At 43.2% G+C, this 10823-nt stretch overlaps 1 protein-coding gene across 2 annotated transcripts; it reads left to right on the forward strand.

Moving 5' to 3' along the window:
- Positions 1-264: 264 nt before the first annotated feature.
- On the forward strand, positions 265-10779 carry cdhr5-rs (cadherin-related family member 5, related sequence). Of its 2 annotated transcripts, XM_063501096.1 has the most exons (16): positions 265-443; positions 2260-2348; positions 2849-3057; positions 3136-3192; positions 3275-3367; positions 3496-3582; positions 3664-3774; positions 3974-4138; positions 4370-4460; positions 4535-4641; positions 5046-5246; positions 5322-5444; positions 7156-7234; positions 7467-7660; positions 9982-10002; positions 10218-10779. In XM_063501096.1, the coding sequence occupies exons 2-16, from the start codon at positions 2276-2278 to the stop codon at positions 10569-10571; spliced, it is 1965 nt and encodes a 654-aa protein (XP_063357166.1). In that variant the 5' UTR covers positions 265-443; positions 2260-2275; the 3' UTR covers positions 10572-10779. The 2 variants fall into 2 exon arrangements, with proteins under 2 accessions (XP_063357166.1, XP_063357167.1); XM_063501097.1 differs by lacking the exon at positions 9982-10002.
- The last annotated feature ends 44 nt before the right edge of the window (positions 10780-10823 follow it).

Here is a 10823-nt window from a genome sequence, read left to right on the forward strand (position 1 = left end):
CACCACATTAATTACACATTTTCTTCTTCTACACACAAAACTTTGGTTTACATTAAAGGAGTCAGGCTGAGAGCTGATTGGCTCTCTGACAGGAAATACTGACTAAAAACAGCGTCTCCGAGGATGTGGATGTTTTACTTCTGTGTGTTTGAAATAAGCTCTGAGAGCAGCAGCAGGTGGAACCAACAGGATCTGCTGCTTCAAAGTCCTGCAGCATGTTGGCCTACTTATCCTGCTCATTAATGCTGGGTAAGCCTCTAATGCTCACACACACACACACAGACACACACACACAGTGACGAGGCGCTCTGTTCTCTGGGGACAAAGCAGAACAACAGATCAAGGCTGAAACACAAAAACATGAATGTATGATGACATGAGGATGAAATCAGCAGCAAGGTCGAGAGACATCGGCCGATTGTAGGCCAGCAGAAGAAAGCGAGGTGAGTCTGTGTGAGGATGAAGAGTTGGTAAGAGAAAAAAGTGAAGTGGCAGCTGAAGGGTTAACACAGGCCAACACGCAGCGATCTGAACCAACGACTGTGAAAACTCTTCAGTCTGTTCGTGTGTGTGTGTGGTTGTGTTGTTTTACTGCTTGTGATTTGTGTCATTTTATTGCTCTTACACTTTCGATCAGAGATGTTAAACTCTTTCACATCCTGGGCTTCGTATGGGGGGGGGGGGGGGGGGGGGGGTCAGACTGGTGAAACTGGCATTCCTGTCAGCGTAAAGATGTTTAACTGCACATTTAATCCCGGAGTCATCTGAATATAAGATGAAGAACTCCATCGGCACATTTCAATTTCTCTACATGACAAAGAAATGCTGCTCCAGGTTTCGGTAGCACTGCCCTGTAACAGAAAGTTTTTTTTCATTTACAGAAAATGTTTGTTCTTTCTTTTCTTTTAGACTGGGAACCCATCATGATAAAAAAGACATTTCTATAGCAGATCGCAAAATAACAGGAACTTTTCTATCACTTTATCTGTTACTTAATTACTGTGGTGTACCATGATTGTGCGTGTGTGAGTGTGCGTGAGTGTGTGCGTGCATGGCGAACATTAAACACTTTGTTCCATCAGGTTTGATCAGGCTTTTCCAGCCTGTGATGGGACCTTGAATCAAACCGAGGTATGAGGGTTATGTTTGAGCAGACAGGGACTGAAGAGAAGGAAGCTGAGCTCGTGGTTGAGGAGACCAATGCAGGAAACTGATTTCAAAGTTCACCAGCAGGAAACCTTCGAGAAGCAGGTTTCATTCATAGTCCTTCATCCTCAGTCTGTTTTTTATGAGACTCTACACATCCTCGTGGCTGCAGGAGCATCCCTGATGTAGATGGAGAGAACACAGCAGAGCCTTTCAAAATAAAACCTGGATAAGGTGCAGTGATGATTTTCAGCTGAACACGTATGAAGTGGTGATGACCTGATAAAGACATATGAGCAGCGGTGTCAGCCTCTGATCATCCACTCACTGATCTGAATTTTAAAAATACCACAGCTTGAGTTTCATCCAGTTTTGACTCCACAGCTGCAGCTGAAGGTCATAAAAAAACATGATCATGTGACATTTTAGTGGACCGAGGCAGAGCTCAGGGCTCATATTTTCAGTTTGGTCACGTCTTGTTTGTTCACCGCTCTGAGGTCAGCTCTGTTTGACCACTGCAGAGTTCCACCTCAGGACCTTTTTGTCACATGTGAACACAGCAGACTACACTGTGACCTCTGAGTTCGTATTTCCAGTTCATAAATAAAATCTGCTCAGATGTTACGTTCACACAGTGGATATGAAAGAAGTGAAATGAATCTGAGAACTCACACAAACAGGCTAACAAATCACCTCACTGGAGCTGAGCCAGATGTTTTATACTATAAGGTGATGAACAACAATATTAGAGAGAAATCCCCAGCAGTTAGACGATGGTGTAGAAACTGAGGTCATTCCATCTCAGTCATAACTTCATATATCAAATATATTTCAAGATATATAGATTTTTTTACATATTCCACGGAGCCACACTTGTTGCCTGACAGCAAGAAGATCCTAAGTTCAATTCTACCAACTGGGGCCTTTCTGTGTGGAGTTTGCATGTACTCTGACTTCCTCCCACAATCCCCGGGTGTACCCTCAGACAGCTGGGATAGGCTCCAGCCCTCCCTACCTGAGAAACTTGGCTGGTTGTGTTGATCATTGGTTGGTTGGTTGGTTGACTTTGTTGATGCTCTTTACCTATACTGCTCACTGACTTTGTGTCACCAGGTGGAGGAGGTCAAAGATGAAGATGTTGAGGTCCTGCAGGCTGCTGCTGTGGCAGGTGGCTCTCAGACTTTCTTATAATGTTGTTATAGGTAAGACAATTTAAAACCTGCTTTTCTCTCATATCAGGCACTTTGCCATCGTCAGTGCCTTTTTGTCCACGGTGGTGCAGCGGTTACTAAGAAGGTTCCCGGTTTGAATCTCAATGTTGGATTAGGGTTTTTTGAGCATGATCTACCAGTGTCTGTGTGGGCTCTGTCGGATATCCTGGCTTCCTTCCAAGTCCTAAGACTCGTTTGGGTAACTGGCAACTGTAAAATAATGGGAATGCGAGATAAATACGGTGCAGCATGATTTGGTTAAATGTGGCTAGTAATCTAAGGTTGGTTTAGGGTTTAAGGTGATGTGATAAAAAGATCCTGAAGTCCTAATCAGCACTAAAAAAGTAACTCTCTACCTTCAGACACTCCTGAGAAGTTTGTCTTTAAATATATCTTTAGATAACAACAGAACTGGATGAATAAAATCGTAATCAGTTATTGATCGTCCTCACTGCCACGGACACATCAGATATCCTCTGCTCCATCCTCAGCGAGCCTATGTCGGGAGGGCTCTGACATCTTCACCTCAGTCAGAGAGAATAGTCCAACAGGTGAATTCATCTCCAGCATCAACATCACTGCAGGTCCACGAGCTAACACCATCCGCCTGTGTCTGTCCGGACGCAACGCCAACTGGTTCTACTTAGAGGGCCGGACCATCAGACTCAACTCCTCAGTGTTCAGAGTCCTCGACCGAGAGGTACACTTGAACACCTCTCACCTGCAGCAGAAATATATCTTAAAACGTCTCACCTCATGCTGGATCTCTGTCTGTCAGGTGGAGGGATCAGTGCTCATCGCAGAGCTAATTTGTTATGAAAATGACATCATACAGGTAGGTCATCTGAGGTCCTGTGCTGAGCGGTAAATACATTTGATGACTCAGAGTCGCTCAGGTGAGTCTGCACCTGTTTCAGGGTAACTACAGGATTTTGGTGGAGATTCTGAATGAAAATGACAACAAACCAAACTTCCTGTTGGAGACAATTCAGCCGTTCACCATCAGTGAGGTACAACCAGAAAAATTACCTTCATCTTAACCAGCCAATGAGCATCCATCACATGTACATCGTTTTAACAGGTGCCTCAGATGTTTCCTCACCTGTGTAAACAGGATTTTTTGTTGTTTTGTGTGTAGCTGACAGCAGTGAACTCGGTGGTTTTCACTGTGAAGGCCGTTGATGCAGATGGGGACGTGATCAGCTACATCATCGACCCGTCATCGGTAAGAATAACGCCCACCACTTGCTGCTTGACCATGAGCTGCAGCTCTTTATTATCTCACCTGTCATCTGTCTGCCTGCAGCAAGATGCCCAGTTCTTCAGGATCGACCTGCCCAATAGTGGAAAGGTAGTTCTGAACAAACCTCTGGACTATGAGACGAGAACTCACCTGCAGCTCATCATGTGGGCCCAGGTAACATTCAGACAGGTGATACATCCAGGTAATCAGGGTGAGGTCAGAGGTTTTATTTTACTGCGAAGTCATCTCAAGCCATTACACTCTAACCAGCAGGAATGAAAAACTATTCAACAAAAAACAAACCCTGTGATATCTGATCGTCAAATTATCACAGAAAAGTGAAAATAATGTCACACCTCTACACACCTGACAGGAATCAAACACTGTGGACAAGTTCAACACATCTGCTGTTCTCACCATCAACATCGAGGATGGTGATGACCAGTATCCTCACTTCTTGCCCTGCACACCTGTGTCTCCAGGTGTGCCTGTCTGCATGAATCCCACCTACACAGCCAACATCACACAGAAACACCAGGTAAATACCCGTGGAACCAGGTGGATGCAATTACTTACAAACTAGCTTCTGAAAACATTACCAGACCGTAAAATGTCAATAAAAACAGCCAGATGTTTCTGGAGATGTTTTTCAGTATCACAAAACGTTTCCAGTCATTTAGATTTTAGCGTCCCAGCATTTAGGGAACAAGTTTTATACCTGTCCACATACCTGCAGGTATTTTTTTGTTTGTTTGTTTGTTTGTTTCAGGACGTGGGTCTGGACTTTTCTCCTGGCCCAATCACAGCAGAGGATGGAGACAAAGGGATCAATGCTCCTCTCACCTACACCATCCTCTCAGGTCAGGCTCACTCACACCCACCATTAGACTCATGTACAAACATGTGTGTACAGGTGTGTTTGCTTCACCCACAGGTGATGATCAGGGCAGGTTCACGATCAACAACACAACAGGTGAGATCAGGTTAACCAGAGCAGCAGATGACCGACGACTGACAACAAACTACATGCTCACAATCATGGTAACGACATACATTCCTGTTTTCTGCTTCATTCACAACAATTGGCCACAGTATGTCTTTTATAATGTCTTCCTTCTCTCACCCCAACGGGTCACGGCTGATGGCTGCCCCTCCCTGAGCCGGGTTCTGCCAGAGGTTTCTTCCTGTTAAAAGGAAGTTTTTCCTTCCCACTGTTGCCAAACTCATATCACTTATCATATGATTGTTGGGTTTTTCTCTCTATGCGTTAGTGTAGGGTCTACCTTACAATATAAAGTGCCTTGAGGCGACTGATGTTGTGATTTGGCGCTGTATTAATAAAATTGAATTGAATTGCATTGAACTGCATTGAATTGAATTGAACTGAATTGAATTGAATTGAATTGAAAACTGTGAGGCATCTACTTTCCCTCTCACCTGTACAGGTGTGCCAGGTGGATGACAGGTTGAAGTACAGTATGGCATCAGTTCTGGTCAGAGTTCTCTATGAGAACGCATTCCCTCCGGCCTTCAACAGAACCACTTACAAAGGTTTCATCATCCAGAGCTCTAGCCCTGCCTCCATCGTCTCCACCTATGGGAACCAGGTGTTGCAGATCCAGGTGTCAGACCGTGACTTCCCTGATGTAAGAACACATGCTACACTACCTGTGTTACTTCCTACATCATATCAGTGAGTCATCTCTACTGTCAAATCACAGGGCAGGAACCCAAATATTCACTATTTGCTCCATCCTCCATCTGGATTGTATCAAGTCACCAAGGAGGGGGTTCTGATCGCCAAGACAAACCAACTGCGCGCCTTTGACAGACAAATCCTACAGGTGAGTTAGACATAGATCAAACCAACTCACCTGTTAAACACCTGTCACCACCGGTATCACGATTAGCTGCCGCTGCTAGCACCAACTCAATGTCTCATTGAGAGAATGGACCCATGGTCTTATAGGTGGAATTTTTCCACCTTGAAATAATATCAGAAGTCTGAATAAGCATTAATGAGGGGTAGAGGCTTGAAGGGCCTGACCTTCACCTGTAAGATGGGAATCAGGTGATTTTCAGTTTGTTAACTTTAGTCCCAGGTTGGTTGGATGTGGTTTGAATAAGCTGAACCTGAGGTTATTTTAAAGGGTGGATCTATCCAGGATGGTTTCTTTGTGTGTATCAGAGTCTGCAGGAGGTCAGTGACCATTACCAGGTCCAGTTTCCTTCACCTCCAATAAAATGATCAGTGTGCTTGGTACAATAATGTTTAACATCAGGAAATTAGATAGTTTCCATCTAACAATGATACATCATATTCTGACTGAAGAAAACAGCTGAGCCTCAAATATGGAGTAAGCAGGAAACTAACAGCCATGTTTGGAAGGTCAGTGACAGTGTAGTGATGTGCTAGCTGATGGTTAACTGCAGAGATGTAGTTACACTAATATAAACTCATGAGCACAGAAAGATGGAGGAGCAAGGTTAAAGTGCTAACAGTAAAGTTCATGTTGAGAGACATCAAATGACAGGAAGAAGATGCTGAAAACAGACCAAGGTCAGCCCAGAGGTCTGAGGTGATCCTCAGCAGGTCAGTCTGTAACTACTACTGCTACCTGGTTTAGATTACTCTGAAAAAGTCCTGAACCTCAGCTTTATATCCACACTGATTCTTCTCAGAGGCCTGCAGCACATTAACTTGTAAAATATGGGTTTAAGAACTTTTAGGTCAAATTACAATAACTCTTGAACATTTGGCGCGATCGAAAATTGCAACAGGTCCAAAAAGCATTAACTCTGTGCTTTTGCAGTGATATTAGAGTATTTATGGTAATCCCAGGCAGGGTGCCACATCCAAATCTCAGCAAATAAAACTGAAAACAACACAGCAAACAGCAAAAGCGTCTCTGCGGAGCTGCTGTGACACCATGCTTAGCAGATTACAGTAATGACCCTAATATCAGTGAAAATCACAGACTCACTGCTTTCAGGAACTATTGGAATTCTTTCAACTGAGCAAATGGTTTGGGGGTTACGGGAGTTGCAGATGTTAAAAAAAGGGTGCAAAACCCCTGTCTGATGGCAGTGACAGGTGTGGCTTTAGATGGTTAAAAAGCAGAGCCTCAACCGATGAGGAGACAATAGGAAGACAGCAAAGTAGTTTTTTTTCACCGCAGTACAATTTTTCAGTTTTAGTATGATTCTACAGAAACAAACTAAGCTGAAGGAAGAAAAGTCTCCCTGTATTCAAAGAATGCTAAAATAAGTTTGTTTGGATTTGTGGGATAACATCTCTGTGAAATAACAAGGCCTCGGGCTGCAGGTGAGACGTCTTTCAGGTGGAAGTGATCCCAACACCAGAATCAGCAGGAGGAGAGAATGAAGATCAGGACTAAAAGCTTCACAGTGTGAATCCCCTTCAGCTCTTTGAACACTTTAATGTTGGTCTAGAAAAACAAACAAACACACCAGTTTTTATTCATTACTCTGGATGATTTTAGGTTTTAACCTTAAGGCTGACCCGTGAACACTGCTCTAATGTCCGCTCTGCAGGTTGTCGCCAGAGATGAAGAGTCAGGAGAAGAAGTGTCAGCTTCAGTGGACATCGAAGTCCTGCAGAGAGGCCAAGCAGGTGAGCATGAAACCTGAGAACACGCGTTAATATGAACATACAAACACACATATTACAAACATGAAGCTGTGACATCACACAAGAGGGGACTGAAGGCGAGCGGTCAAAGGTAACTGATCACTAATTCTTTGATGAGTAGGAAGGACATTAATCTGTTTCCTTTATTAGATAAACACGCACACACATTCACAGCTCACATGATGCTTTCACTGAAATAACTTCTGTGTTTCAGTGCCAAGTGGTGCGTTCAAGGAGCAACAGTTGTTTGGAGACGTGGACAGCACGCTGGCAGGAGGAATCGCTGTGCTTATCCTCATCGTGCTCCTCTCTGCAATTCTGTTTCTGCTACTTTGGACCGTCCGTAGGAGACGCGTGCAGAACCCTGAGGATCACCCCGCCATCGCCTTCGGAAAACATCCCAATGTGGTACGAAGTGAAACCTTTAACATACCTGAGGCAATGTTCCCTCTAAGCTGCGCGCGTGCGCAATTGCGCACTGCTGGCACGGTCTCTGCGCACAGAAAATCTGCGTTGCGCACAAAAAAAAAATCTACCTCATTTGAAATTAAAATTAATACTTTAACAATTCTGTTTTGCAGTGTTAGTCAGTAAGTGACTGGCTGCTCCAGTATGGGATTAGAACGATGCCACCTTATCCCATAGTCCAGCCAATAATGCGATTCACATTCGTATATACGCAGCTAATCAACGTCGTTGACAGGCTATGACAGCGTTCTTATGTGCCGACACCGGTGTTTTAGCTAGCACAGCGGCGTGGCTGATGTGGAGTGAAGCCACGTTAATGACAACGTGTACAACCATTGGAGATGTGAGCAGGACAGACGGAACAATTGATGGAAAAAGTGTGGACTTTATACCAGTTTTTAAATTGTGTTGATAGGCCACGTAAAACCAGAGTTATGATAAAAATATTTGCAATGTTTGGTTTTCTTCCTGAATACTATCGTTGTTTATATTTACTGCGGGAAGAAACATAAGGAAAACGCTCGAAAACACTCTCCGCCTGTGAGCGCTGTCTACACCGGCTCTCTATTACCCTTTACCCGCCCCTGTTGCTTGTCTTGTGTTTCTATGGTGTATTGATAGTCATGTGCTTTTTGTATGCGCTGAGGTGTTTTTTTCCTGTTCTCAAACTGATCTCCCTGTTGGAGCTCAGTCTGGGGGGAGTTCTTTTTTCTCCTCGTCTTTCCTCATGTTGTGTATTTTCCATTGTTATACCTCTCTGACCTGTCTTCCCCATGTGATGTTTGTGTAATGTATGTATGGTCGGAAGAGTAAGATGGCGCTGGCACGGCTGGCAGCCTTAACCCAATTTCCCTCGGGATGAATGAAGTATGATCAATCAATCAATCAATCAATCAATCAATCAATCAAAAACAAAACCAAAAAACCCCACCCTTTCCTATTGGTCGAAAAATGTACCATGGACCAATCAAAAAATGATATGGCAACATGGCATTTAGTTGTTTAGGAAGGGGGAAGTTTTAGGAGTGACGGCGGTTTTAAGATGTGAGAGATTTGCAACGTTTAGCGCAAATCTTGTGTAGTTAGTGTGTAGTGTAGTCAATAGATTTGTTGTGTGTGTCAGAACAATGAGGCGACTGTTGAATGTTACAGGTGTTACAGGAGTGATACATCTCCTGCTGTCAGGCCTGCAGGTATCAGGCTGTTGTTCTCCTTTATCTCATAGTGGACAGAAATTATTTTTTTTGGAGTGGCACAAATAAATTGTGTGGCATCAAATCTGATGCAGAACACCTGATTGTTCTGTAAATAGTTTGAAATGTTTATTAAAAAAAAACAAAACGCCTTGGCTGCATTTTTAGGTAAACAGCTGCAAAAAACTTTGTTTGCATAACTCAGTTACTTTTTTGAAGAAGTAACTATATAATTCAATTGCCCAACATTGGTCATTATATACTGTATTTTGCAGACAGAGAGTTACAGGACTCTCTCCCAGACCACAGACTCATACAAGTCAGAGCTTTATATGTATATATATATATATATATATATATATATATATATATATATACATATATATATATATATATATATACCAAATATACTACACAGGTCATGAACAAGATTTTTTAAAATTTTCATTGTAAGTGGGCTAAAGCAGTTAATTAAAAGTAGTGTAACATAAATGTAAACGCTGTATTTTGATTATTTTAATAAACCATGTAACTTGGATGGATTAGATGCTGGCGTGACCACAGTGCACACGTCTGCTGTTGCTCACAGTGGTCCAAGGGATTGCTCAGGGAGTTTGTGCGTTTGCTCAGACACATGAAAAATTAGTTGGAACATTGCTGAGGAGGTGTTTGAATTTCACACACCAGACAGAGACCATAAAGGTTTAATGTGATGTAATAAAGCCTTATGTGGGAATAATTCATCATCCACCTTTCATGGTTGTGGTGGTGTTAGAGCCTATGACAGCTGGCTCTTTGACCCGTTTTATTAAACCACAGGTTAGAAATCTTTGAATAGTCTTTTATTTGAAATTTCATAAGGAAATAAATGCTGTGTTCATTCTGCTGAACCGCCTGAAACGTGAAGCTATGAGTCAGACTGAGATGTTAAACTGTTGTCTACAGCGTTTCTGCAGCTTCACATTTTCAGACTGCTGTTTCTGAGGTTTGTTCAGCTCACAGGTTCAGATGATAAAATCTGTGGTGTCTCAGATGTTAAACTGAGTCATGTGTGTCATCTCTCTGCAGAGGTTACTGTGGTTTCACACGGTGAGTTTATTCTGAATGTGATGTCACTTCCTGTGGTTTCAGTACTCGTGTCATGTGGTGAACACTAGATCCCGAAGTCCTCGAACACAGCTTTCACTGATGTCATGATTTAACTATTTAACATCTTGGTTCCTCTTTAGCTCCTGTTTATAACAGAACTTTATGCCCAGTCTGACTCAGGTGAGAGACTCTGACCTGTGCTGTGTGATTCTCAGGTGAGCAGCCCACCTGTCTTTGTGGACGAGTCGTCACACGGCAGCAGAGCTTTTACTCGTCAGTCTGGCAGTTTTCATGGCAGACAAGGAGTTTACACCAGGAGGCCATCTCTGCTTCCTCCTCCATCATCATCACAGCTCAGCGAGCCTGGAGAGAGCAGGACCAGACCCCCTCTTCCTCCTCCATCATCATCATCATCACACCTGTTTACTGTTGCAGAGAAACATGAAGGTGGAGCTCACACCTGGGAGGCTCTGAGGTCGCCAGTTGAGTCCACAGGTATTCATGGTGAAGACATACCAGCAGTCAACACTGGGATGCCTCAGAGAGACGAAAACATGAAGACCGATTGATCAGAGGAGATGCCACTGGAGTCCAAACCCTACCAATCAGAAACCAGGAAGAAACGAGTCACATATTCAGCCAATTAGAGAGCAGGAATCCAAACTGTACTTTAGTCATACTCGTGATTCACTTTTTTTTTTCTTCTGGCGGCCTTATTGGGGGGGTTTTGTGTGTTTTTGTGGAGAAAAAAGTTCAAAAATAAAAAACTTTTAATGATGTCAGCCTTTTTATTGTTTCCAGAAGATTAATTAATTTTGTTC

This window comes from Pelmatolapia mariae, linkage group LG17 (assembly GCF_036321145.2).
Source record: "Pelmatolapia mariae isolate MD_Pm_ZW linkage group LG17, Pm_UMD_F_2, whole genome shotgun sequence".
In the NCBI taxonomy this organism is placed as follows: Eukaryota; Metazoa; Chordata; class Actinopteri; order Cichliformes; family Cichlidae; genus Pelmatolapia; species Pelmatolapia mariae.

Bases quoted from the DNA above. Each gene is read 5' to 3' on its own strand.
- cdhr5-rs (XM_063501096.1), top strand. From the start codon at position 2,276: ATGAAGATGTTGAGGTCCTGCAGGCTGCTGCTGTGGCAGGTGGCTCTC. The intron at 5,445-7,155 runs GTGAGTTAGACA...TCCGCTCTGCAG, and splicing joins TTGACAGACAAATCCTACAG to GTTGTCGCCAGAGATGAAGA. The intron at 10,003-10,217 runs GTGAGTTTATTC...TGTGATTCTCAG, and splicing joins GGTTACTGTGGTTTCACACG to GTGAGCAGCCCACCTGTCTT.